Source organism: Syngnathus leptorhynchus, chromosome 6 (genome assembly GCF_054491065.1).
Source record: "Syngnathus leptorhynchus isolate UIUO chromosome 6, UIUO_Slep, whole genome shotgun sequence".
Taxonomy (NCBI): Eukaryota; Metazoa; Chordata; class Actinopteri; order Syngnathiformes; family Syngnathidae; genus Syngnathus; species Syngnathus leptorhynchus.
The window spans coordinates 686,716-713,103 of NC_141200.1; the positions used below are offsets into that span (position 1 = coordinate 686,716).

At 58.3% G+C, this 26,388-nt stretch overlaps 5 protein-coding genes across 9 annotated transcripts; all 5 read left to right on the plus strand.

Moving 5' to 3' along the window:
• Positions 1-316: 316 nt before the first annotated feature.
• tbc1d15 (TBC1 domain family, member 15) lies at positions 317-4,907 on the plus strand. 2 transcript variants are annotated; one of them, XM_085914283.1, is made up of 18 exons: positions 317-441; positions 1,047-1,148; positions 1,226-1,300; positions 1,450-1,603; positions 1,672-1,715; positions 1,833-1,885; positions 2,160-2,262; positions 2,336-2,530; positions 2,642-2,770; positions 2,844-2,947; positions 3,132-3,226; positions 3,316-3,432; positions 3,506-3,606; positions 3,674-3,773; positions 3,879-3,976; positions 4,041-4,157; positions 4,218-4,304; positions 4,458-4,907. In XM_085914283.1, the coding sequence occupies exons 1-18, from the start codon at positions 418-420 to the stop codon at positions 4,656-4,658; spliced, it is 1,899 nt and encodes a 632-aa protein (XP_085770409.1). In that variant the 5' UTR covers positions 317-417; the 3' UTR covers positions 4,659-4,907. The 2 variants fall into 2 exon arrangements, with proteins under 2 accessions (XP_085770409.1, XP_085770408.1); XM_085914282.1 differs by having other exon boundaries at positions 1,672-1,885.
• Positions 4,908-5,213: 306 nt separating this feature from the next.
• tph2 (tryptophan hydroxylase 2 (tryptophan 5-monooxygenase)) lies at positions 5,214-8,615 on the plus strand. Of its 3 annotated transcripts, XM_085913338.1 has the most exons (13): positions 5,214-5,394; positions 5,641-5,990; positions 6,174-6,320; positions 6,391-6,507; positions 6,581-6,764; positions 6,833-6,933; positions 7,008-7,075; positions 7,137-7,333; positions 7,412-7,547; positions 7,621-7,747; positions 7,817-7,912; positions 7,997-8,130; positions 8,202-8,615. In XM_085913338.1, exons 2-13 carry the CDS (start codon positions 5,877-5,879, stop codon positions 8,374-8,376), a joined length of 1,596 nt encoding a protein of 531 aa, XP_085769464.1. In that variant the 5' UTR covers positions 5,214-5,394; positions 5,641-5,876; the 3' UTR covers positions 8,377-8,615. The 3 variants fall into 3 exon arrangements, with proteins under 3 accessions (XP_085769464.1, XP_085769465.1, XP_085769466.1); XM_085913339.1 differs by having other exon boundaries at positions 5,641-6,320; XM_085913340.1 differs by lacking the exon at positions 6,174-6,320.
• A 191-nt stretch (positions 8,616-8,806) lies between these two features.
• Positions 8,807-14,180, plus strand: rpgrip1l (RPGRIP1 like). The gene is made up of 23 exons (XM_085913343.1): positions 8,807-8,955; positions 9,145-9,228; positions 9,306-9,441; positions 9,510-9,820; positions 9,893-9,992; positions 10,073-10,165; positions 10,229-10,334; positions 10,416-10,562; positions 10,631-10,704; positions 10,765-10,904; positions 10,996-11,102; positions 11,175-11,225; positions 11,293-11,445; positions 11,512-11,629; positions 11,699-12,118; positions 12,182-12,291; positions 12,355-12,688; positions 12,756-13,054; positions 13,123-13,347; positions 13,417-13,603; positions 13,682-13,757; positions 13,820-13,956; positions 14,034-14,180. Exons 2-23 carry the CDS (start codon positions 9,153-9,155, stop codon positions 14,144-14,146), a joined length of 3,513 nt encoding a protein of 1,170 aa, XP_085769469.1. The 5' UTR covers positions 8,807-8,955; positions 9,145-9,152; the 3' UTR covers positions 14,147-14,180.
• A 409-nt stretch (positions 14,181-14,589) lies between these two features.
• Positions 14,590-18,571, plus strand: nox5 (NADPH oxidase, EF-hand calcium binding domain 5). 2 transcript variants are annotated; one of them, XM_085913336.1, is made up of 16 exons: positions 14,599-14,721; positions 14,794-14,944; positions 15,033-15,243; positions 15,320-15,557; positions 15,630-15,783; positions 15,857-16,029; positions 16,160-16,342; positions 16,416-16,548; positions 16,729-16,868; positions 16,941-17,117; positions 17,182-17,226; positions 17,287-17,411; positions 17,498-17,582; positions 17,663-17,762; positions 17,826-17,992; positions 18,082-18,571. In XM_085913336.1, the coding sequence occupies exons 1-16, from the start codon at positions 14,602-14,604 to the stop codon at positions 18,211-18,213; spliced, it is 2,334 nt and encodes a 777-aa protein (XP_085769462.1). In that variant the 5' UTR covers positions 14,599-14,601; the 3' UTR covers positions 18,214-18,571. The 2 variants fall into 2 exon arrangements, with proteins under 2 accessions (XP_085769463.1, XP_085769462.1); XM_085913337.1 differs by having other exon boundaries at positions 14,590-14,721; positions 16,941-17,108; positions 17,182-17,411.
• A 185-nt stretch (positions 18,572-18,756) lies between these two features.
• On the plus strand, positions 18,757-26,158 carry ambra1b (autophagy/beclin-1 regulator 1b). Its single transcript, XM_085914714.1, has 19 exons — positions 18,757-19,081; positions 19,882-20,063; positions 20,135-20,193; positions 20,293-20,476; positions 20,551-20,723; positions 20,793-20,862; positions 20,982-22,375; positions 22,441-22,527; positions 22,605-22,793; positions 22,885-22,965; positions 23,038-23,141; positions 23,213-23,323; positions 23,454-23,642; positions 23,726-23,880; positions 23,971-24,110; positions 24,302-24,394; positions 24,467-24,642; positions 24,722-24,826; positions 24,945-26,158. The coding sequence occupies exons 1-19, from the start codon at positions 19,072-19,074 to the stop codon at positions 25,370-25,372; spliced, it is 3,930 nt and encodes a 1,309-aa protein (XP_085770840.1). The 5' UTR covers positions 18,757-19,071; the 3' UTR covers positions 25,373-26,158.
• The last annotated feature ends 230 nt before the right edge of the window (positions 26,159-26,388 follow it).

A 26,388-nucleotide genomic window follows, 5' to 3' on the forward strand; every position in this document is an offset into this window, starting at 1 on the left:
CACGCTGCACGGGCCAGCCAAAGCCAAACCGCTTTTACATGGGTGCAGCTAACAGCAGACCTTTTGCATCTTCCACAGCGTCCATCCATTCAATTACTGCTATTTAGCCACTTGAAGGCAGTTGAGAAGATGAAATATTCCTTTATTTCCATACATGAATGAAATCGTGGTTTGTGCAGGTTAAAACGTGTCGTGACAAACGAATACAACGAACAACTGATCAGAACTTGTCATTTTTGTTGTTGACATTGGCCTCGAACGAGGTCTGATCTGGGAAAATCCATCTATCCATGATCCGAACCGTTTGAGTCGGATGAGTCTGAATTCCCAGCGTCAGTGAATGCATCGCGAGTGCTTACCGGAAGTGAGCTGACGTCTATGTTGTGGCATTCGACAGGCACGTGACGCGTCGGCGACATGGCGGCCGAGTCTTCTGCTAAGGTAAAAACAAGGCGTGTCTCCACCGAGAACGCTTGACGTGGCAGCGCTGCGCTGACGACGTTAGTCGGCAAAAAGCGAGCGGAGGCGTCTTGGCCGTTTCTCAATTTGAAAAAATGTCTTGGCCGTCTGTGGCGCCCTTCTTCCCGCCATTGCTGGGGAGTGTACCCCCGTTAGCAGGCGCTGCCGCTAGCTAGCTCGCTCGCTCGCAGCAGCAGCAGTTGTCAGCTTCTTGAAAGCTGTCGTCAGTCAGTCACAGCAACGAGCTTTTCAACTTTGTTTGCACATGCTAAACGTGCTTGTTTGGAGCCTGAAGGCTGAGCCTGAGCTGCAGCCCTCCCTTCCTCCCTCAGTCATGTCTGCAGCTCCAATGCTCGAAATGAGCCGGAGAAGACGATTTATTTGTCTTGTGTGCACTGCCAGCAGCTTCAAAGGCCTCGCTGCTCTTTTTTTTTCTCCACCTCCGCTAATCGAATGACAGTGACACACACACATACACAAGTAACCGCTGGTGCTTGACGCTAATGACGTCAGAATTCCAAATTCAGATGTGCTAGTATGAGACAATAGCATTTGTTCACATCAGCTTTTGTGTGTGTTGTTTTTAGGTTCTATTTGAGCGTGAAGGAGTTTTTATGCATCCCTGTGGTGATGATGAAGACAAGGAAGAAGATTTTCTCGTTTGTGGTTCACTTCGAATAGTTGAGAAGGTGAAAGGTTTCCTAAAATAGTTGCCGTGCGATTTAGGGCGAGGAGGATGAATTTAACACAGTTCTTTTGATATCAGGATGCTGACGTCATGTTGGAGTTCACGGCCCTTGAGGATTCCGTGGACCCGTCGCACATCTTATGCGCTGCCAAGGTGCGTGTTGGTTTCCAGACCCGACTTGCGCTAACCAAGCTGATAGCGCCTTCGGATTTACTAAGCCATTGGGGAAGACGCGGCAGGGCAGGACCAGCGTAGGACAAACCAAAACGCGTAAGCCCGCTGACTAAGCAGCCGTTCTGTAGGACTCCAGCTCAGTCATGGAGTGGGCCCAATGCGGCAGCCGGTGTCCGGGCGAGCCGGGCCGGCGGCCGGTGGAGAGCCAGCCGAGCTACGAGGCCGAGTGGGACCTGATCAACGCCGCCTCTTTCAAGAAGAAGTCCTGCGCCGCAGGCGAGGGTCGGTTTGCAGCTCGGCGGCGAGCGCTCCGGCTTCTAAAAGCGGCTGACCTGTCGTCGCTCCGTCAGGTTCGGTGACGGCCGGCCACGAGCGCGGCGGACGCTTCTTCTCGGTCAGCCTCGGTCAGCTCGCCGCCGTCACGCTCCAGGAGGACCCGTGCGGCGACGCGCCCTCGCTGCTCTTCACGCTGAAGGGATCTTCATCCCTGCCACCTTTATACTTCCACCAGGGCGGCAGCAGAGAGCTCCTGGACAGCCTGAGGAGAGTCGTCACGCTCAGCGAGTGAGTAGCGGACCGGCAGCCGTGGCACCGAAGCGCATCATTTCTATGCTAATTGTCTTCCTTTGAGGTAAAGATCATCTTCTGAAGCTTCTTATCTCTCACACACACACATATGCACACAGGAAATTGTCTGAGCTGTGGCACATTGGAAATCCCTTAACCCTGCTTTGGGGCAGGCAGCATCTCACGTCACACACACACACACACACACACACACACACAGATGCAGCGACATTATTGACAAATAAATGGAATGACGCATACGTGGGCTCAGGTGTGCCGAGGACGAGTCTCGTCTGCTGATCAGCTCTCCCGACAAAGTTCTCAGTCAGTCCTTTGAGAACCTGCTGGAGGACAACAATTTCGGCCTGGTCCAGGTACGTCTCCGAGCGCCGGCGACACACACAGCAGAGGCGCTGACGCAGCCGCTCCGCCCCCCCCCCCTGGTAGAAGTTCCGCAAGGATCCCTACGTGACCACGCTGGGCCGCTTCTCCAAAGTCACCAACTACATTTTCGACGCTTTTCGCGGCACGGAGGAGCAGCACCAGCGCCCCCCGGAGGACGTGGCCCACCTACTGGGGGAGATCATGCCGGGCCTGGAGATCAACCAGCAAGAAGAGCCCGGCTTCGAGGTGGTCACCAGGGTGAGACGCCGTTTCCTCATCGGCCACAAACACGAGTCCACGGCTCGGTTACGTTTTTGCTAATGTGGCCGGGGAACCTTTTATTTTTTTCTGTGTGTGCCGGCCGACTAGGTGGACCTGGGGACGCGACCGCAGGTGTCGCGGAGCGCGCCCGTGTCCGCCGACACGTGGAACGGACATCAGGACCAGGACGGTCGCTTAATGCACGTGGCTCGGCTCCAAGAGTCCATCTTCAGAGGGGCAAGTTGCAGTCCGGGCCACTCGCCGGTAGCGGGTCGGCCATTTGTCTGATTGCGTGGCCTCCCGCCCGCAGGGTCTGTGCCACGCCGTGAGGAAAGAAGCCTGGAAGTTTCTTTTGGGCTATTTTCCCTGGAACAGCACTCTGGACGAGAGGAAAAGTCTGCAGAGAAGCAAAACGTACGAGTCGTCGTCATCGGCCGCCGTCCTTCCGCGTAGAGCGCTTCTCCTCGCTAGCGTCGCGGGGGGGGGCGGAGCCGGGTGGAGAGGCGGGCTACGCCCTGGACCGCTGGCCAGCCAATGGCAGGCCCGCCGCACACGTAGAGACAAACTAGCATTGACACTTTGCCACTCGCTGCCGCAGGGACGAATATTTCCGCATGAAGCTGCAGTGGAAGTCGGTGAGCGAGGAGCAGGAGAGAAGGAATTGCCGGCTTCGAGACTACAGGAGTCTGATCGGTGAGGATGAAGCCCGGCCGGTCGGGGCCCCGCCCCCGCGCCTCTCGGGGCCCCGCCCCCTCGCCTCACGCTCCGCCTCCCCTTTCCAGAGAAAGATGTCAACCGCACGGACAGAAGCAACCGGTTCTTCGAGGGGCTGGACACTCCGGGTCTGGTCCTCCTGCACGACGTGCTCATGACGTACTGCATGTACGACTTTGACCTGGGTGAGAGCGAGAGCCCGTCCGTCTCCGAGCCCGTCTCCGAGCGTGCTGACCGCGCTTGTGCTTGCGCGTGCAGGTTACGTGCAGGGCATGAGCGATCTGCTGTCGCCCATCGTCTTTGTCATGGAGAACGAGGTGGACGCCTTCTGGTGCTTTGTCTCCTTCATGGAGCACATGGTGAGTTTGCGCGACTCGCACGGCGCTCGGAGAGGTTCTGAGCGGCGTTCTCTGTCCTCCCTGCTAGCACCAGAACTTTGAGGAGCAAATGCAGGGGATGAAGACTCAGCTGATCCAGCTCAGTACACTGCTCAGGCTGCTGGATCCGTCCTTCTGCAACTATCTGGGTACGTCTGTCACGTGAGCTTTGTCGCCTGACCTTTGACCCGTCCCCGGTGCGCTCACGTGAGCGTTGTCACCTGACCTTTGACCTGTCCCCGGTGCGCCCGCAGAATCTCAGGATTCCGGTTATCTTTATTTCTGCTTCCGCTGGCTGCTCATCCGCTTCAAGAGGGAGTTCTCCTTCCACGACGTCCTCAGGCTGTGGGAGGTACAAGCGCGTGGCGTCGGCACGGCGACGACGACCACCCCCGGCTGACCTCGCTGTCTTTCAGGTCATGTGGACGGGGCTGCCTTGTCACAACTTCCACCTCTTGCTCTGCTGCGCCATCCTGGACTCGGAGAAGAGCAAAATTATGGAGGAAAAGTTTGGCTTCAACGAGATCCTCAAAGTAAGCTCGCGGCTCGCTGTGTTTTGCGTGCGCGCTAACGAGCGCGTTTGCTCTGGGTAGCATGTGAACGAGCTCTCCATGAAGCTTGACGTGGAAGAAATCCTTCAGAAGGCTGAAAGCATCTGGTTGCAGATCAACAATTGTCAGGTAAAAATGTGATTTTGGTGCAACGGCGGCAATACCGCCCACCCGCCGCCGCATCGACCGCGCACCTCACGTGACGACAGCTTCCAGTTGCGCTCTGTGGTGTGTGTGTGTGTGTGTGTGTGTGTGTGTGTGTGGCCCCCGGTGCGTCCTCAGGGCCTGCCTCAGGCCGTGCTCAACATCCTGGCGTCGGAATCCGACGGTCGCGGCGGCCGCGGCTCCAACCAGCGCGCGGAGTCCTCGGCGGCGCCCGTGGCGGGAGCCTTGCATCGAGACAAACGTGCCTGCGCCACCTCCAGCGGACACTTGCGAGCCATGGACTCTCAGCATCTTAGCAAAGTGGCCTTCATGTCCTAGCCAAGATGTTTATTTTTCTACCACGTGCACAGATCAGATGGGACGGGCGGGAAGTTGCACCTGGACTCCTTTTGTGAAGCAAAAGACATTTTTTAGCACGCCGGACGTCACAGCTATTGTAAACAAAGTTATCCTCCACGGCAGGTTTCAAGCATTAAAAATCAAAAACCAACAACAAAAAACTCTTCTACATTTTGTGGTTAACTTTTATTTTAGATCTTCAATGATTAAATCCGCATCTGTATTGTATTTTGTCATATTTATGAAAAAAGGCTTTGTTTCTACACAGGTAGAACAAAAATCCATATTGTGCAAGCAAATACAGAAAAATTCTCAAAATCTTAATTTGCCATCTGAAAAAAACTCTTGAGATGTAATGTGGGGCCAAACCATTACCAGATTTGAAACAGGAAGAATGTCAAGATGGCGTGATTTACTTTTTTAAAATTTTTGATGAGAAAGTCGGTTCAAAACGAACCGTCCAATCAAATGAGTCTATTTACTCTGACGTACGCGACGCCACTCCGACGGCGCAATCAAATGTGTCTATTTACGTTGACGTTCCGTTGGCGACGGCGCACCGACGGCGCACGGGAGACTCGATAGTTTGTTCACATCACAACAAAAGAAAATGGAAAGAACGCCAAAACAAGCAGCCACCGAAAGTAGCGAGCGGCACATCACCTCGGGAGGGACAAAAAGCCCAAGCTAATTGCTCCACAAAACAACGAAAAAGGTTCGTAGTTCTTCTCATTGTAGTTTGACATGGCGTGATTGAACCTGATATTTGGGCCCAATCCGACATGATTGAGTTGTGTTTCGATAACGACATGAGAAGCGCCAAACATTCATTCGAGTCAGACCGGAGTCAAGTGATGAGGCCCAAGTCCTCCTCCTCCTCCTCCTCCTCCTCCTCCTCCTCTTGGCTTTGGCATGAGCTGCCATCAAGTGCATTGAATCTTTTTCTTTCTTTCTTTCTCAGCTTCAAAGCAGACTTTGGTGAAGCAGGTCGGACGGATGGCTGTCGGATGGCGGGAGTCGAACGGCGGCCGCTATCGGCGCATCAGCTCATAAGGCGGCCAGCCGGCGGAGGTACATCGCTTTCATTTCCTGACTGACAGGAAATTGCCGCAGGTGCTCGCTGCCGTTATCAGCTGACGGGCCGGCCGCACACAAAACATCTTTCAAGATGGATGACAAAATGCAGCATCCCCCCCGATGGACAAACGTCATCATCATCCAGTCGACATTGTTGGAGAAGATCCAAGTAACACTTTCACAGAAAAGGATGCGAGTGACATCACAAGTGGACTGAGGCCGGAATCGCTAACGGTAATGGCGTCGTCAAACTCCGCCCCCTTCTTCCCTCAGCCCTTCCCACCCTTCTCTATATAAGCAGAGTGACGGCGGGCGCGCGGCGGTTGCGGATCGGCGCACTTGCCAGCGTGCAGACTGGAGCGCTCGTGGTACTCGTACACTCACTGGTTCCCCATGGCGTCCTCTCACGTCATGAAGGACGACCGACAGGAGGCTCCCCCCGCGCCCGCCATGCAGCCCGCCATGATGATGTTCTCCAGCAAGTACTGGAGCCGCCGCGGACTCTCCTTCGACTCGGCCATGTTGGACGGGCGCCCGCCGCTACGCCACACCGGCGGCCAGATGGTGACCGGCCGTGGTCTTTGTTGTCGAAACATCTCGCGTTTGATCACGTTTGACCTTTTTGTGTGTCCAGTCACGTCGCCCGTCCTTCAGTCCCATCAGCGAGACCGCCAGCGGAGCGAGTCAGGCCGTGGTCTTCTCCTTGAAGAACGAGGTGGGCTGTCTGGTCCGTGCGCTGCGACTCTTCCAGGTGAGTCCCCGCAGACTTTTTGGCCGAGCGAGTCGCCGGCTGACCCGTGTCACGTGAGAGTGGCCTTCCGCAGGAGAAGCGGGTCAACCTGAACCACATCGAGTCGCGCCCGTCCAAGCGCGTCGCCGACCAGGTGGAGATCTTTGCCGACTGCAGCTGCAGCAAGAAGGACTTCAATGAGCTCTTGGAGGTCCTGAAAGATCACGTCAACATCCTGAGCTTCAACACGCCGGCCCACGTTTGGGCCGCGCAGGCCGGTCGGTGCGCCGGTCGGAGGGCAGCCGCGCGTCGCTGATCCGCACAAAGCTGTCTTTGTCTTCCGCAGATGAGGAAGACGTTCCGTGGTTTCCCATGAAGATCTCCCAACTGGATCAGTGCTCCCACAGAGTGCTGATGTACGGATCCGAGCTGGACGCCGACCACCCGGTACATTCTGCGTGTGTGCGGCGGTTTATCAAGCGGCGTCCCATTTTTTATTTTTTATTTTTTCCGCTCTTCAGGGCTTCAAAGATGAAGTTTACCGCCAGCGCCGCAAGTATTTTGTGGAGGTGGCCATGAAGTACAAGTTGTAAGCGCTCGTCGTGATCGTGGGGCAAAAAGCGTCTGGCTCACGTCGGGCTCCTTTGCAGCGGTCAGCCCATCCCCCGCATCGAGTACACCCCGGAGGAGGTGCGCACGTGGGGGGTGGTCTTCAAGGAGCTCAACAAGCTGTACCCTACTCACGCCTGCAAAGAGTACCTGAAGAACCTGCCCCTGCTCAGCCAGCAGTGCGGCTACCGACACGACAACATCCCCCAGCTGGAGGACGTGTCGCACTTTCTCAGAGGTGGCGCGCTCCTCCCGGCCCTGGCCCCGCCCCCAGCCCCGCCCCGACTCCTTGTCAGACGCCTTTGCTGTGTTCCAGAGCGGTCCGGTTTCACCGTCCGGCCGGTCGCGGGCTACCTGTCGCCTCGGGACTTCCTGGCGGGTTTGGCCTACCGAGTCTTCAACTGCACGCAATATGTCCGCCACAGCACCGACCCGCTCTACACGCCTGAACCGTGAGCCGGCCCGCCCCACCGCCACGCCCGTTTGCGGATCTTCCCCAGCGAATGACCTTCTGTTTCTTTTCAGGGATACGTGTCACGAGCTCCTGGGTCACGTCCCTCTGCTGGCCGATCCAAAGTTTGCTCAGTTTTCTCAGGAGATCGGTCTGGCGTCTCTGGGAGCTTCAGATGACGACGTGCAGAAACTGGCCACGGTGAGTGCCGGCGCCGCCATCCGGCCGTCCGTCTTTTCTTTTGCCTTTACAATGACCCGTGCTCGCCAGTGTTACTTCTTCACGATCGAGTTTGGACTCTGCAAGCAAGAAGGCCAGCTGAGAGCCTACGGTGCCGGCTTGCTGTCTTCCATCGGAGAACTCAGGGTAACACGCAAAGTGATCAGCTGACTCACCTTTGACCCTTGGTGAAAAGACAAGCAAACTTTGAATTGTCCATCTTCCCCGCAGCACGCCTTGTCCGATCAGGCCTGCGTGCGGCCCTTTGACCCCGAGGCCACCTGCAAGCAAGAATGTCTCATCACCACATTCCAGGACGTTTACTTTGTCTCTGACAGCTTTGACGAGGCCAAGCAAAAGATGCGGTAGGTAACATCTTGTACGGTGGAGCCCGCGGGCCGCCGTGGCTTCCGGCTCAGCGGCTTTTGTTTTTCAGAGAGTTTGCCAAGACCATCAAGCGCCCGTTCTCGGTCTACTACAACCCGTACACGCAGAGCGTGGACCTCCTGAAAGACACGCGCAGCATCGAGAATGTGGTGCAGGACCTCCGCAGCGACCTGACCACCGTGTGCGACGCTCTGGGCAAGATGAACACCTACATGGGGATCTGACCGCCGCCGCCCCCGCCACGTGGGCCTCCAGAGCCCTCCGCCGCAATCCACTTCAATCCGACCAGCTTTCTGCAAAAGACGAAAAGATCTTGTATGCCGCATGACGTAAAAAAGCTTTCAATATATATTTAGAAGGGGCCGAGTCAGGTGTAAACAGCACAGCTGCATTGCATTTCATACTGTATACGCTACCACTAATACGTGGAATTAGGGTGTGAAATAAAAGTGTCATTGTGACTATAAAGCATTTTTGGGTGCATCAGTGTCTTGGTAACAAAGCAAAAGTGAGTGGGCAAGAGGTGGGGGAGGGCACTCTGGTCTCCTGCATGTATCCAAAAACAAACAGACAAACAGATACAACTGACACGAAGCGGACGGAGTCTTTCGTTTACAAGCGCAATAGGGTGTCACGAAGGCAATGACCAGTAGGCGGCACTACGCGTAGACAGCGCTCCCAGAGGTCTTCAGTAAACACCGACGAAGAAGATGGCAACGCAGAAGAAGAAAAAAATGAAGAAAGATGCTGATTGTTGACACTGGCAACGCTCTTCAATGAGAACGCAGAAAGTTCTCAAACACGTAACGTAGATTCTTTTAATAATGTCTTTCCTACATGGATGATAGTCGCTGTCTGCTATTGGCCAATGCTAACATTGCTAGGAGATTTGTCGTCATGTCTGGATTTGACACCCAGCCATTTAACACTAAGTTGCCCGTGTATGTATTTCATGTTCGTCTGTTTTTTTGTTGTTGTTTTTTTTCTTCCAGCGTGAAATATGTCTTTTCTACTCGATGACACGGCAGTACATGAACCTGTCAAAGACATGGGCCACCCTCTCAGAGCAACACCAGGTGTGGACATTTCGTTTTGCTTCTGGGAGAAGACAACGAGGAACATGTCTTTTCTCCCTCTTCTCCTTTCTCATCAGACGCTCACGATGTGCGGCTGCGTGTGGACGTGTCGCGGGTGTCCAGAAAGGAGCTGGAGGACAACTTCCTGCAGCTCTACGACGACTCGCTGCTTCTCAAGCAGCACATCCACCAACAGGAGGACAAGATCAGAAAGTGAGGTGGCGCCTTTCCCCGCTTTGCTGGTCTTCACCCCGACACGCCGTGTTTGTGGCACCTCACAGGCTGGGCACCAAGTTGCTGAGGCTGGTCAAGGACCGCCGTCGCATGGAGCAGCTGGCCCGGGGGGTCGGCCCTCCGACGGGGCCCGGGCGGCGGGACCCGGAGCAGGAGGACTTGATGGATGAGTTCCAGGAGAAGGTGCGAGCGCTGGAGGCGGACAACGAGAAGCTGAAGCAGCGCTTGTTTGTGGCCCAGCGCCAGCAGAAGCTCGCGGCCTCGGCGCGCGCGGCTCACCTGCGCGTCCAAACGCGCGCCGCCTCCGCCCCCAGGAAGCGCGACGACGCCTCATCTCCTTCGCCCACGCCGCCCAGACGTGAGTGGCGCCTAAACGCCGCGTAAAGCTCAGACGTGGTCCGACTCGGGTGTGTCGCTTCCCCGCACTCAGGCGCCAGGAGCGCGGCGGGAGACGAGCGGCCGCCGAGCGGGCCGCCGACGCCGTACGTGCACGCCATGCTGGAGGAAGCGCGAGAAAAGAGCCGCAACCTGTGAGAGCCGCACGCCCTCGCCGCCGGTGCGACGATATGTCGACCACGTCACGGCGGCCTCTCCGTGTTTTGTGCGGCAGAGAAAACGTGATGGAGTCGCAGCAGCGTCGCATCGCTCAACTGGAGGAAGAGAAACACCTGACGCTTCAGCAGCAGAACAAGTCTGAACTCAGGTAGAAGATTTGGACCATGAGGATGGTGGCGGTGCTGATGATGACGAGGGGGGGGCGGGGCAGGTCGCAGATCAACAACAACGTGACCATGATCAAACTGCAGAAGCAGCTGGCCGAACGATGCGGCGCCGTGGTGGAGCTGGAGGAGCGCTTCCTGCAACTAAAGGAGGTGCCGTGTTCCGTCTTGCTGTCGATGAAAAGTTTTTCAAAGCAGAGATGCCTCCAATATTCAAGCAAAACATTTTGGCAGAGTCAGCAGACGCAGAAAGCCTGCTACGAGGCCGCCACGGCCAAGATGGCCGAGCTGACGTCGCAGCTGAGGGACGAACGCGCCAAGAACGTGGAGCTCAGGACGCAGCTGCAGACGGAGCAGCTGTCGCACGCCAAGATGCAGCAGGTGCCGGCCCGCTGCCATTGCCCTTCTTGCTGCTGTCGCTCACATCCCGCGTGTCTTCTGGTCATCAGTGGCAGGAGCGCGTGGACGAGGTGGAGCAGGAGAAAGCGCTTCTCAAGGAGCACAACGAGAAACTGCTCAACAGGTGAGCTGGATGTGTGTACGCGCCTTAAGGTCAGCAAAAATTGTGGCTGTGTGTGCGCAGCGTGTTGGATGGCTCCCAGCAGCAGCGCTGTAGCGCTCAGGAGCGCCAGCTTCAGCAGCACGTGGCTCAGCTGGAGGAGGCGCTGCAGGCTGACCTGCTGGACAAGAAGGAGATCCTGGAGCAGGTCAAAGCTGAAAGAGGTGAGGCCCACTTCAATCTCCCGATGCTCCTGCCGTGCTCTTGAACGGAGCGCCGTAGCGTGGTCGAAGCTATTGTGTCCTATTTGTTCAGATGCCTGCCAGAACCTAAGAGAAGAAAAGCGCAAGCTTGAAGCCCAGCTGGCCCAGCACAAGCGGGAGACGGAGGACCTCCGACGCCGCCTGGAGGTCTTCTGCGGGGTGAGCCCGCATTCCGCGGATGCCGCCTCCATTTTGACTTTGGCCCCTGACGCTCGTCTGTGTCATTCGCAGGCGGACGACCCGGATGGCGAGAAACTCACAGAGGCGCTGCTGCTCATCAAGGTGATGGCGGCTGGAGACACACGCTCGGTTCTCGCTCGGACCTCCTCCTCAGTTTTTCCTCCTACAGGCGCGTAAATCACAGCAATGCGGAGAATTGGGCTTCCTGCAGGAGGGCCAAGATGGCGGCCCGAACGAACACGCTCACGCGGAGACCATCCAAGAACTGGAGAAGGTCAGGCAGCTCCTGGCCGTGGAGAGTCGCATCAGCGGTGACCTGAAGGTACCGGCGGTTGCCAAGATGGACCACAAATCCGACTGGCGTGCTAACGGTGTGATGTGTTTACAGGTGGAGCTCGACAAGGTCCAGAAGAAAATGGAGTCTGACAAAAGGTCGCATGCGCAGCAGCTGGAACATCAGACGCAGATGTTGGCCGCCAAAGACGCCAAGTTGCACAAACTGGAAGGTAGCGGCTTTCCTTTCACGGCGCGCCGCCTTTCGCTCGGGCGCTCAAGCTCCTGCGGCCGCTCCTCAGCTCAGCTGCGCGGCGCGGCCTACGGCGCCAAGAGCGTGGACGCCTCAGACCGGGATCCGAGTCCGTCGCTGGAGCACGGAGAAAACCTCGTGGAAGTTCAGATCGTGGGCGCCGCCCTGTCCGAGGCCGCCCTGGAGGCTCTGGGCGACCCGGCGCCGTCCACCTTCTGCACGTACGCCTTCTACCTCTTTGACCTGCACGCCACCCCGGTGGCCGCGGGCCCGGCGCCGCGCTACGGCTTCACGTCGCGCTACGTGGTGAGCGTGGACCGGGATTTCCTGGACTACGTGGGCCGGCGCCGGCTGTGCGTGGAGATGCATCAGGCGCTGGGGCTGCGCTGGAAGACGGTGGCCAGCGCCGCTCTGGATCTGCGCCGCCTCCTCCGGGACGGGGCGGCGGCCGGGACGCTGCCGCTGGTCGGTGAGTACTTCCCGCGCCCGCCGGCGCGCCGGACAAGTCGTCACGTCGCGGTGTCGTTTTCAGGAAATTGCGGCGCCGACACCTGCTTCGGATCGTTGGAGTATTGGATCAAGCTACGCAATCCCATCGCTGAGTCCGAGAGGCTGGCGGCGGTCGGCGACCGTGAGCGACATGTACGTGCGATTCATCGCTTCCTCGTGCGAGCTAGCGTGCCTTAGCTGCTGCGTCTGCCTTAGATGGCGTCCGCCGCGGCGGAGAAGGAGCTGCAGGTGGAAGTGGGCGGCTGCAGCGTTCTGCGCTCCCGATGCTCGTCGCTCCCAAGCCCCTACGTGGTCTACAAGTTTTTCCACTTCCCCGACTACCCCACCTCCACGGCGCACGACTGCCGGCAGCCTCGCTTCGCCGACGTCAAGGCCTTCCGGGTGGCCGCCGACGACGCTCTGGAGCGCTACCTGGCCTCCCAGGCGCTCGGCTTCTACGTGTTCGATGACAAGGAGCCGCAGATGGACGAGTATTTGGGCAAAGCCGGCGTTCCTCTGGCGCCGCTGCTTCGGGATCAGGAGATCACAGGTAGACTTTTCACCTGAGTCACAAACACCACGAAGCGTAGCGTGAGAACCTTTTCCACATGTCGAAGGCACCTTTGACCTCCACGACTCCTCCGGGCACCACGCCGGCCATATTGACCTCACCCTCAAGTGGATGCTGCCCTCTGTCCAAAGCGACAAAGTTCTCCCGCCGGCGGAGGTCAGTGGAGGCCGCGCCTTGTCCGAAAACCAGGCGGAGCCCTCAAAGCTCGGCGGCGACGACGGCGGCGACCACGTCTTTAATCCGAAAGCGGCGACACCCCCGCCGACCGCCAAGAAGCTTCCCGGCAAAGAAGAGCAGGTGACCAAGAAAGTCACCTTCCGAGAAGCGCCGCCCCCTGACCTGCGGGTGAGCTCAAAGACGCCAGAGAGGCGGTCGAGCGGGCGGGGCCTCATCCGTCGACTAACTCTTTGCAGGCTCCGCCCGGCGGCGGGCCGCTCCGCCCGGCTGAGGAAGACGAGGAGGACGAAGAGTCCTTGATATCTGAAGGTCAAGTTTTCCTACCGCGCCGGACCTTCACCTCTGACCTCGGTGACACGCAACACCCGCTTCCGTCGAAGTCGGCGTCCGGACGCAACGGCGCTACGTGCGCTCCGTACGACAGCGACGACGACGGCATCGTCGTCCGCCGGGTCACTCAGGTCGGCGTCACACCTCCACGGCTCTATCTGAGAAAGAGCCGCAGGAGTCACGGGCGGGCGTGTGTTCAGGACTTGCAGCGAGTGCGCGTGGAGGTCACCTGTCTCAGCCTGGAGGCGGAGTCACGCTTGTGTGGAGACGTCAACGTGGTGCGACTCTTTGTGGAGTTCTCCTTCCTGGACATGCCCACCGAGGAAACGCCCGTGTCCTTGCCCAAACCTCCCCCGGGGAAGAGCATCAGCTTCAACTTCAGCAAAGGTGCGTAGCGCCCGCCAATGCGCAACGGACGCATGTACGTTCGTTCAACTTTCTGATCGAGTCGGGATCGGTCGGCAGTCATCGGCGTGGGCGACGCTTCGAGACGCAAACTCCTCAAGGACGTCCTGCGAGGACAAAACGCCAACATGGAGAGGTGAGGCCCGTTCGGAGCTTCGCCCTCGCGACGCTCGCTGACCGCTTGTCGTCGCCGGGCAGAATTCGTTTCACCGTGGTGAGCGAGCCGCCCGAAGAGGAGGAGCAAGAGCGCGAGTGTGAGGATGTGGGCGTGGCCTTCCTGAAAATTCCCGACCTGCTGAACCAACCCGACGACGTGGTCCGCCTCGACCTCCGAGGTCTGAGCGCCTCATCGGTATCATCTGGTGAAAACGGTCGGCAAACCCGAATGTGTGCGTGCGTGTGTGCGTTGCAGTTGTGGACGCGCAGGACGGCGTGTCCCAGCTGGGGAGTCTGCGGGTTTCATTCGAGGGGGTGCACACGCTGCGCGCCATCTCGGACGAGCCGCACGTCGCCCCGTCGCGATGACGCCTGTCATGTGACATGCTAGCGTGTTAGCCACAGTGCGAAGGGAGCGCCATTTTACCGACTGGTCTTGGTCTCTCATGTTGGGAGTCCCGAGCAATGTGAGCTGCTGAAAACATTTTGCTCTTTTTACTTCCGTCACTGTTTTTATCCGAAATAAACAAGATTTTAGTATTCTGGTTTCTACCGGGGCGAGCTTTTGTGTTTTGCGCACACCCTCGCACGTGAGAGCCCGCCTCCACGTCCATCTTATTGGATGAGCCCGCGTGGCGGAGGGGAGGCTGTCACCGCCAGCTGACGATGAAGACGACCAAGATTCAGTGGCAGCTGAGGAAGACTCACAACAGCAGGTAAAAAATTCTTTTGGCAGAAATAGAAGGGAGCATCTCCACGTGACTTTGGCTGGCGTCGGGCAGAAGTAGCATCGCGCTCCGCAACCGACGCGGCGGGTGTCGGCCATGAGCGCCGACGAGGACGCCCGCTGGCTGGAGTGGGTGACCAAGCAGTTTGAGAGCATCGCCGGGGACGACAAGGAGATCGACCTGGACGAGTTCAAGACGGCTCTCAAAGTCAAAGAGGTCGGTCCGGCCGGCCGGCGCCGTTCGACCCTCTATGCGTCACGTGAGCCCCTCCGCCCTCCTCCGCCGCAGTCTTTCTTCGCCGAGCGCTTCTTTGCGCTCTTCGACTCGGACGGGAGCAGTTCCATCAGCCTGGATGAGCTCCTGGAGGCGTTGGACCTTCTCATCCACGGCAGCGAGACGGACAAGCTCAGGTTCCTCTTCCAGGTCTACGACGTGGACGGTGAGCGCCGGCACCGCCGAAACCAAACGGGCCAGCGAGAGCGCCGCGAAGCCGCCGTTACGTCATCGACGACATCCCTTCCGCGCAGGGAGCGGTTCTATCGATCCGGACGAGCTGCGCACGGTTCTGAAGTCGTGCCTGCGCGAGAGCGCCATCTCTCTGCCGGAGGAGAAACTGGACGACCTGACGCTGGCGCTGTTCGAGTCGGCCGACAAAGACCGCAGCGGCGCCATCACCTTTGAGGAGCTCAAAGCGGAACTGGAAGACTTTCCCGAGGTGATGGAGAACTTGACCATCAGGTGGGTGCGGCCCGACGTCCCGCTCCCTCCCGGCTCGCCCGGCCGGACTCACTCCGGAATGTTTTTTTTGCGCAAGCGCGGCAAACTGGCTGAAACCTCCGGAAGCGGAGCAGAAGAAGCGTCAGACCCCTCGCTACCTGACGCGGGCGTACTGGCAAAACAACAGTCGCAAGCTCCTGTTCCTGTGCGGCTACGCTTGCCTCAGCCTGGCGCTCTTCGTCGGCGCCGTCCTGCAGCATCGCCACGGGAGCGCCAGCTACATGCTGGCCAAAGGATGCGGGCAGTGTCTCAACTTCAACTGCACCTTCGTCATGGTAACGTCGAGCGAGCGCAGACGAGGCGGGAAGTCGGACGCGCCTCATCTGCGTGCCTGCGTGTGCTTCAAGGTCCTGATGCTGCGTCGGTGTCTCACGTGGTTGCGGGCCACCTGGGTGGTCCGGGTTCTGCCGCTGGACCAGAACATTCTCTTGCATCAGATCGTGGGTTACGCCATCGTCGGATACACGCTCGTGCACACCAGCGCCCACATCTTCAACTTCGGTAAGGCGAGGCGCTCGCCAAAACCGGACCTCCGAGCGAGCGCTCCGACGCCGCCGGCCTGTGTGTCTTTTAGCTCAGCTCTCCCAGCATAGCGGCTTCAGCGTGTGGGAGTACCTGCTGACCACACGGCCCGGCATCGGCTGGGTGAAGGGCACGGCCTCTGTGACGGGCGTCGTCCTTCAGGTGGTCATCTGCCTCATGGGGCTCTGCTCCAGCACCTTCGTACGACGCAGTGGACATTTTGAAGTAAGCCCAGCGCAATAGCACTACTTAGTCAGTAGAGGGCGCAACTTTGCCGCCATTGGAAAGGAACCCAATTTCAAGATGACTTCCATATATATATATATATATAAAGTGTCCGTCCGGTATGCGGCAGGTGTTCTACTGGTCTCACTTGTCCTACGTGTGGGTGTGGTCGCTGCTCATGATCCATTGCGCCAACTTCTGGAAGTGGTTTGTCGTTCCGGGTCTGCTCTTCCTGCTGGAGAAGATCGTCGGAATCGCCGCGTCCCGTATGGGAGGTCTGTACATCGTGGAGGTCAACCTGCTGCCGTCCAAGGTGATGGATGAGCCACGCGTGACCTCCGTCTGACCTCACCTTCATGAGATCTCTGATGACTCTGACTCCGCAGGTGACTCATCTGGTCATCAAGCGTCCACAGTTCTTCCAATTCAAGCCGGGAGATTACGTGTACATCAACATTCCGGTCATCGCCAAATACGAGTGGCACCCGTTCACCATCAGCAGCGCTCCGGAGCAAGCTGGTGTGACCTCCTTTCCGTCCACTTGCGCTTGTCGTCTGGCAGGGAGGCCAAGTTCCGTGTGTGTGTGTGTGTGTGTGTGTGTGTGTGTGTGTGTGTGTGTGTGTGTGTGTGTGTGTGTGTGTGTGTGTGTGTGTGTGTGTGTGTGTGTGTGTGTGTGTGTGTGTGTGTGTGTGTGCGCAGACAGTCTGTGGCTGCACATCCGCTCCATGGGCCAGTGGACCAATCGTCTGTACGAGTATTTCCGCCAGCCGCAGACTCCGGCGCCGAGTCCCAAGAGGCTGGCGGCGAGCCTGCGGAGCAGACAGATGAGGAAGACTCAGGTGGGAAACGCCGTCACATGTTGTCGCTTTGTGTCTATAAGAAGATGATGACATCATCGCGCGTATCGGCAGGAGGAGCCGTTCAGCTCGGCGCACGCCGACGCCGCGGTGGCGTCCAACGAGGACAACGCGGTGGAGCTGATCATGTACCGTCACAACGGCTCCCGGAGCGGCGCCGCCATCTCGCCGCCGGACGATCCGGGCCCAGCGGAGAGAGGCGAGGCCCCGCCCCCGAGAGAGGTGGATCAAGTGAGTGTTGACGAGCAATGTGCCGGCGACACCCGCTGACGCCGCTCGCTTTGTGCGCTTGAAGGTTTCTGCCAAGTTTGGCGAGAATCACCGCTTCTGCAACATCAAGGTGAGCAAACCTCCCGCGTCGGCACGCCAGTCACGTGACCCGCTTGACGCCGGCCGACAGTGCTACGTGGACGGACCCTACGGCACGCCCACCAGACAGATCTTTACGTCCGAGCACGCCGTTCTGATCGGGGCGGGCATCGGCATCACGCCTTTCGCCTCCATCCTTCAGAGCATCATGTACAGGTGACCTACTTGCTCTGGCTCCCGGCGGGCGCCTAGCTGCCGCGTCCTTCACGAGAGCCAACACGCTTCGCTTGGTGGCTTTCCAGGTACCGCCGCCGGAAGCAGAATTGTCCCAACTGCAACTACTCGTGGTGCGAGAACATTAAGGATGGTGAAATGAAGCTTCGTAAAGTAAGTCGGCGGTAAATGGCAACGCTCGACTTTGGACGGCACTCGGAGGGAGCAAAGGTCCGTTTTTGCCGCTCGCTCAGGTTGACTTCATCTGGATCAACCGTGACCAGAAGTCCTTCGAGTGGTTCGTCAGCCTCCTGACCAAACTGGAGATGGACCAGGCCGACGGGGAGCCCGAAGGTGAGCGGCGATGCCGCTGTCCGAGGTGTGACCTCGCGACCTCAATGACGTCTTCTTCGGCAGGTCGCTTTCTGGAGATGCACATGTACATGACGTCAGCCTTGTGCAAGAATGACATGAAGGCCATCGGCCTACAGATGGCGCTGGACCTTCTAGCCAAGAAGGAGAAGAGAGACTCCATCACCGGCCTGAGGACCAGAACGCAGCCCGGGCGACCCGAATGGGCCAAGGTTAGAACCTCCTCCAAACCGACTTTCCTCACTTTTGCAATGAGAAGGAGAAGCAAAAGCATCACTAACCAAATGTCACTCCCGATCAGGTGTTCCAGAAAATTGCCGAGGAGAACAAAGGAAAAGTTCACGTGTTCTACTGCGGTTCTCCGGCGTTGGCCAAAGTCATCAAAGCTCAGTGCGAACACTTTGGCTTCCACTTCTACAAGGAACACTTCTGAAGTCAGAGAAGACCGGGAATGCTCATCTTGAAGGTCTTTCTCCGGGCCGTCCTGCTCTGCAAACGGAAGGGAACTTTTGTCTCACAAGCTTGAATAGGACCCCCCCCCCCCTGCGCATGTTTACTACGCCCCTTCAATGGACGACTGCCAACAACAGTGTCAGCTGCTTTTAACACACGCACACACACATCTGTTCAAATCAAATATATAGGAATATATATTGATTAGTATGGTACTATTGTATTTTAGATCGTATTTCTATATCCGTGGTGTTAGTGAGGTCAGCCAAAACCAAGATATTTATATCTAAATAGATTCCTCCATGAAGATTCCAGGAATAAAACAGGATATTTTCTAAAATGACGACCCAGCGTTGTGGACTTTCTTTTCTTGAACATAACCTGAAATGTGTCATTTTGACATGATGACTTTTGTAATGCACGTAAGCGCTGTCAGCTAGTCCTCTTTCATCATGATTTCTATCCATGGCAAATATTTCAATGTGGAAGGGATTTGTCGAGTTTTAGTGAATGACACCGGAGGTTGGATCTGGTTCGTCGGTTCGATCGATGAGTAGTATTCGACGCTCTGTTGCTTGGCCTGTCTAGTGTGCGGCTAGCCGTTAGCTAGCTGGCTACGCAGAAGCCATTCGGCGTCGGGCAGCTGGGCTAACTGTGGACCAAAGCCTTCGAAAAGGTCGCTTTTTTTGCTTCCACAAAATGTCAGCGGTGTCCGTTGGTTCAAGTGGACGTGGTTATTGATTAGGAGACGAGTGAAGATTGAGTTTTCTTCGCAACGGATAGCTTTTTTTCGTTTCGGCTCAAGCTAGCTCCGTGGCTAATGTGAGCAGCCTCTAAGATGGAGAAAGGTAGGCCTTGGTTTTTAAACATCCTTTTCATCTTTCCTAATTGTACGTCAACGCTAGCTAATGTGTGCTTATTGCATTTGGAGATTGCGGTGAGTTACTGAATGGAGCTGCTTGAAAAGAAGAAAAAGAATGTCTTCGAGCGGCTTTGGACCGACGAGCTATTTGCACTTTTCATTTTCTGTCGTGTCCAACTGCAGCATTTAGTCGTCTTTACTCGACACGTGACGTACATAGCGTCGAAGTAGCTCTCACACAGTCGTCGGTTTGACTGGCACGGTTATTTCTATCTATCTATCTATCTATCTATCTATCTATCTATCTATCTATCTATCTATCTATCTATCTATCTATCTATCTATCTGTGCATATCATGAATGCATGGACTTGCGTTTACACACAATCACAATCCATTGTGGAAATGAATTTTTTTTTTTGGAACAAAGTCATTGAAATCTGGAAATCTTGCACCTTAGTTCACATTTGCTGTGTGAATGTGTGGTCAGTTTCCCGTCCACAAGCCTGCAACCAGGACAATTGAGGGCACCTCCTGCAGCTCTTCACTTTGGATTGTTTTCTATGATGTGCCCTCTCTGCATCCATTGCAGCCTGGTCATCCTGGAAGGGGGATCCATCCTCCCATGTGTGCTTTCAAGGTTTCTCATTTTTCCCCCTGTAGGTTTTTTTTCCTTGGCCTCCTGGGAGTTTAAGATGTTTGAGAATAATTGTCCATTTTTTTGAAGCCCTTTGAGACTTGCTTGTGATTTAGGGCTATATCAATAAACTTGACTTGACTTGACTAGGACCAGCCAATCCCCCCCGGTCCCGCCCCGCCCCCCCTCCCAACAGCGTGATGTCGTCCAGTCCCAGGAACTCTGTGCGCCTGCTGTCGCGGCGGGAGCGCGGCTGGCAGACGTGCAGCTCGCAGCGCCTCCTGCACTTGCTGGTGGAGGAGAAGGTGTGCGGGATGAAGTGGCAGAGCCAGGTGAGCTCGCCGCTGCCGTTTTCTTCTCTTACGCCGCCGCTACGGCTTATCGCTTTCCTGTTCATGTTCAGAAAGTAGAACTGCCTGACAGTCCCAGATCCACCTTCCTGTTGGCCTTCAGCCCTGACCGGTGAGGACGCCCGAATGTCTGAAGCCGGCCCGGCGGGCGTGGCTTGAGTGTTGTGCGGCTCTTAATGTTGTCTGCGTTTCCACGGCGACACTCTTCAAGGACCCTTATGGCCTCCACGCACGTCAACCACAACATTTACATCACGGAAGTCAAGACCGGGAAGTGCCTCCATTCCCTGGTGGGCCACCGTAGGACCCCCTGGTGTGTGACTTTTCATCCCACCATTCCTGGCCTGGTGGCCTCCGGATGCCTTGACGGCGAAGTCCGCATCTGGGACTTGCACGTGAGTGGGCAAGGTGGCGTAGCGGACGGCCGAGCCGGATGGCGATTAACCGTCGCGCTTGTCGGTGGGCGCAGGGCGGCAGCGAGAGCTGGTTCACGGACAGCAACGTGGCCATCGCCTCGCTGGCCTTCCACCCGACCGCTCAGCTCCTCCTCATCGCCACCAACAACGAGCTGCACTTTTGGGACTGGAGTCGACCGGAACCCTTCGCCGCCGTCAAGACGGGCAGCGACGCCGAGCGAGTGCGGTGGGTCTCGTCGGGCGGGCGCTGGCGTTGAACTCTTTCTCCTTGACATTGTTTGGGCGTGCTCCTCAGGTTGGTGAGGTTTGACCCTCTGGGGCACAACCTTTTGACGGCCATCTTGAACCCGTCGTCCAATCAGCAGGTGAGCTGCGCTCGATTCCCGCGGCTGCGCTCGATTCCCGCGGCGCCACTCGATTCCCGCGGCGCGCTCGATTCCCGCGGCGCGCTCTCCGTCCGGCGCCGACGTTGTTTGTTTTTCAGAGCGAGGACGATTCCGAGGTTCCCATGGACAGCGTGGAGCAGCTGCCTCACCCTCACTTCCGCCAGCGTTCCTTCTTGCCTCAGCCCGTTCGCCGCACGCCTATCCTGCACAACTTTCTGCACATCCTGTCGTCCCGCTCTCCCAACGCGCAGAGCCCCGGCGAGCAGGCGCGGCCCCTGGCCGACACCACGGAATCGCCCGCCGCCCCCCTGGGCCACTTTGTCAGCACGGAGCGCGGGGTGTCCTTCCTGGGATGCACCCGCTTCCTGGGCATGGCGTGCATGTGCAGTCACTGTTCGGCCAACCGCGGGCCGCCGGGCGTGTCGTCGGAAGCCCCCCAGACCCCGCCTTCTTCGGTGGCCTCCTCGGCGGCCCGCACGGAGCCCCGCCCCTCAGCCTTCACCTCGCTCTACTACGGCGGCAGCGGCGGCGGCGGCGGAGATCCCAACTCCCCCTCCAGACCGGGACCGGACTGGACGCGCAGCTTGCTGAGTATGAGGGAGGGCGGCGCCGCCGGCGCCAACGTGCTGCCGCCCAGGACCTCGTCGTCATCTTCGCTCGGCCTCCTGGCGGCGTTGCGTCAGCAGGACGGCTCGTCCCACTCGCCGGTGTACACTTCGGCCAGCGACGGGCGGGGCTTCCCCCAGCAAGGGGACGGCTCGGGCACCAGCAGCGGGCACCACCCCTTCTGGGACGGCTCCCGCGGCAACCCCGCCTCCTTTCGTAACGTGTTGCAGTGCAATCTGAGCCGCTACTTCCTGGAGTTTGAGCGCATGCAGGACCTGGAGCCTCCGCCGGCGGGTGGCCAGGAAGCCAGCCAGGAGCTTCTCAATAACAACGTGGACTCGGACAGAGCCGGCCCCTCCTCCTCCTCCTCCCCCACCATTATCCATTACCAGCCTCCGCCCCCACCGCCGCCTCCTCCCCCCCCTTCCTCCGCTCCCCAAGCCCCGGAGCCGGGGGGCTCTCGGGGTCACCTGAACCGCTGCCGCGCCTGTCACAACCTGCTGACCTTCAATCACGATTCTCAACGTTGGGAGCGCACCAACCAGACCTCCTCCACCTCCTCTTCCTCATCTGCCCTGCAGCCCACTTCTGCCTTGTCCTCCTCGCCCTCTCCTTCGCCCGACGCTCCGGTCCCGAGCGCCGGGACTTCTCTGGACAGCCAGCGACGGCCCGTGCCACCCACCACGGGGCCGCCGGCGGCGCCGCCGGCGGCATTCCCTCTGCCGTCGTCTGCCGAGCAGACGGTGGGTTTGGTGTACAACCAGGACACGGCCCAGTGGGAGAGGGTGTACCGCCAGGCCGCCACCCGTGCCCCCGAGCCCTCCGAGGCCTTAAGCCAGGAAATGCCTGTGGATCCCTCACCCGTGGACGAGGACTACCTCCGAAGGTAGCGTCGGTCGGCTCAAAGTCCCCGACTCATATTTTCCGCTCACCTTTTTCTTGGTCTCTCAGGAGACTTCTGGAGTCTTCTCTCATGTCGCTGTCTCGCTACGACATGACCGGATCTCGGGACCACCCCATCTATCCCGACCCGGCCAGGTAAGCTTGTTGATTGTCCCCGCCCCGCGATGAGCCGCGGGTGCTAACAGACATGCGTGCCGCCGCCGGCTGTCCAGGCTGTCGCCCGCAGCGTACTACGCCCAGAGAATGATCCAGTATTTGTCCAGACGGGACAGTATCCGTCAGCGCTCTCCTCGCTACCAGCAGAACCGCCTGCGGGCCATGTCTTCGTCTTCATCCGACGGGCCGGCCGGAAGCGTGTCCGGCTCCGTGGAGAGCGTCGACGTGGACTTTGATGAGCTGGAGTGAGTTGGCCGCGCGTGGCCGGCGGGGCGGGGCGGGGCGGGGCGGGGCGGCTGCGAGCGGCGTGGGCTAACGACGCCGTTGTCATTTCAGCGATAACAGCGAGCGAGCGCGGCACAGGGCGCCCCGGAACGCCAGGATGTCTGCGCCGTCATTGGGTCGCTTCGTGCCAAGGTGAGTTTGCGTCAGGTCCGGTGGAATATTTATATATCATTTTTGCGGTTCCGCCCGCCCGCCCGCCCGCAGGCGCTTCCATCTTCCCGAGTACCTGCCTTACGCCGGAATCTTCCACCACGAGAGAGGCCAGCCGGGCTTGGCCACGCACTCGTCCGTCAACAGGGTGCTGGCCGGTAAGCGTGCGTCCCTCAAACCTGACCTGAGCGCAAACACGGCTTGAGGAGACTCTTCACCCTCCCGTCAGGCGCATCCATCGGCGACGGCCAGTCCGCGGTGGCGAGCAACATCGCCAACACAACCTACCGCCTGCAGTGGTGGGACTTCACCAAGTTTGACCTGCCCGAGATCAGCAACGGTACCCGAGTCCCATACCCGCGTTAGCATCTGTTAGCTAACAGAGTAGCGCAGCCATGTAAATTAGGAGGCTGCGGGGATGTTTGCCACCTGAATTTATTTTCTTTCTTTCTTTCTTTTTTTGTGCGCAGCCTCCGCCAATGTGCTGGTGCCAAACTGCAAGATTTACAACGACGCCAGTTGCGACATCTCGGCCGACGGTCAGCTGCTGGCCGTCTTCATTCCCAGCAGTCAGCGCGGGTTTCCCGATGAGGGAATCCTCGCCGTCTACTCCTTGGCGCCGCACAACCTCGGGGAGATGCTTTATACCAAAAGATTTGGTAGGCCGTCTTCATTTCACGGCAGCACACGCACAAACGACTCGTGACTCCTATCCTCGTTTTCTGCCTCCCTCCCACTTCAGGTCCGAATGCTATTTCAGTTAGCTTATCACCGCTGGGCTGCTACGTGATGGTGGGGCTGGCCTCTCGCAGGATCCTGCTGCATCCCACCACTGACCACATTGTGGCGCAAGTCTTCCGCTTGCAGCAGCCGCACGGAGGAGAGACCTCCATCAGGGTGAGCCAATGTTGCCTTCATCTCCACGCCAATGTTGCTCTTCAACCAAATGAATCAATGAATGAACGAATCTTGTCCGACGGCTTCCAGATGGTCTTCAACGTGGTCTACCCCATGGCGCCGGACCAGCGGCGTCACGTCAGCATCAACTCGGCTCGCTGGCTTCCCGATCCCGGGCTGGGTCTGGCGTACGGAACCAACAAGGGGGACCTGGTCATCTGCCGGCCCGTGTGAGTTGATATGGCTTCCTGTTGACTGGATGTGATTATCTCGCTAATGTTAATGGCCAGTGGCAGCAGGAAGTCTGCCGGGTCGAGACCTTCAATTTGCTTCGTTAATGTTAACGAGGTTGAGCCCCCGCCTTCCTGCGTACACCTCAATTAACACACACGCGCGCGCACGCGTTCTGGTTCTACCGCAGCGACGGCGAAAGTGCCGCCGAGTCCGGCGCCGAACCTTTGTTTTCCGTCAACAACGGCAGCGGCGGCCGGACGCGGGGTTCCGACCGACCCGGGTGAGTACCGCCGCCGCCGCCGCCTGGTCCGCGGGGGACCTCGTGGTCCTAACGTGCCACGTGGGTGTTCAGGCCCAGTCGTTCGGGATGGAGGCTGGACCGAGACATGGGCTTGATGAACGCCATTGGTCTTCAGCCCAGAAACCCCGCCCCCTCCGTGACATCCCAAGGAACGCAGACGGCGGTGGTCCAGCTGCAAAACGCCGAGACCCAAACGGAGGTTTCCGGCGTCGCTCGCCTCCGAGCCGGTACCGATGTCTTGTGTGCGCCTTCCTCGCGCTTTGACCTTTTTCACTCATCTGCTTTCCATCTCGTTCCTTTGGTTAGCGCCGCCCGCCGCCCTAGCGGCCGACGGCCTGGAGTCCCAGACGGCGGGATCTTCGGACGGGGGTCACGGCGGCCGCGCCCCGGGGGAGGTCCCGGCCAACGCAGGTACGCCGCACGGCAAGTCCAAAATGAAGCTACGTTTATAAATGTTCATTTGTGTGCTCTGAATTTCCTTCCGTGCTGTGCTTTGAGTTGCCTTGGTGACACGTGGCGGTCGTTCCAGGCGAGGTCCCGGAGGGCGGAGGTTCCAGCGAAGACGCTCTGGCTCGGATCCACCGCCTGATCGCCGAACGCGGGATGACGGCCGTGGTGCAGCGCGAGCAGAGCACCACCATGGCGTCCATGGGCGGCTTCGGCAACAACATCATCGTCAGCCATCGGATCCATCGCGGCTCGCAGACCGGCGCCAGGACGGGCAGGACCGCCGTCGGGCCCGCCGGCGCCGCCTCCTCCTCCTCGGGGGCGTCTCTGGTCGGCCGGGCCCCCGAGCCGCCCTCGCGCCTCGCTCCCCCGTGGGGCCCTCGCGGCGCCGAAGGTGCCGACGACGTTTTTGACGGCGGCAGCACGGAAGAGGACTCGCTGCCGGGCCCCTCCTCTTCCTCCTCCCCCTCCCCTCACAGCAGTTTCCAGGGTGACCCATACAGTAGGTAGTGAGGGTTGACCCCTGATCTGAGCGAAGTTTGCCCTCATCTTCCCTTCAAACCTTCAGTGGCGTCCGTCAGCGTGCACTTCCCGCCCATTTGGAAGCAGCGCCAACATTCCTACCACAAAAGGGTTTGAGCGCAACACGCGCCCGCCCGCCCGCCCGTCCGCCCCGCATGTTGGCTGGAGCGCCACGTCCCGGAGGAGCGGCGGCTTCCTCTTCCAGCCGGTGGTTAGCTCGCACTTTTGTATGACGTGACCTCGAAACGCCATTGTCGGTCATCCGTCGCGACTGAAGCTTCTCCCGACGACGCTCGCTCACCTAATTTATTGCGGGAAGGAAATTTTCTTGGGACTGCCCGAATGACGCGTTAAAACATTCCCGCTGTGGGCAATGTCGAGCTTGTGATCGGTTACGGCGACGATGAAAGTCGCTGTGGTTTCATCACCACCAGTGCGCCGCCGCGCCAACCTCCCTTGTCCCCTCAGACTCCTTCAAAATAAAACTTGAAATGTTTCCTGTCGACTGTACAGGCACCACGTTTACATTTCCTGTTTTAAACGAGTGTGTGCGCGTCTATGTGTGCGTGCGTGCGTGCGTGCGTGCGATGGACGTTGAGAAGTGCAGTGAGACTTGTGATTGTTAGGGTTTGGATGGCAACCTGGCCCAGGTCCTCCTGGCTTTACTTGACTGCTTAACACTGAACTAAAGGTGCCGGTCGAGCCGACGCCGCTGTCACCATTCTTTGCTCTGATTTTTAGATGTGATGTCATTAAAGAACGTGGAGACTCCAACGGCTTCTTCCTCTTGTTTGTAAGTTTCAAATTGAAACCATTTTTTTTTCTTGGCGAGACATGTGAGGGATGGATGGTTATGTTAGTTAGAAGGGAGGGAAGGATGGCTGGCTGGCTGAATTTAACATGACGCACTTCATCCATTCGACGGTGTTAATGTATTTTCTTAGCCTCATTTATCAAAAGCAATCGCTGATTTCTGGCAGACTGTCTTGACTGGCAAATAATTG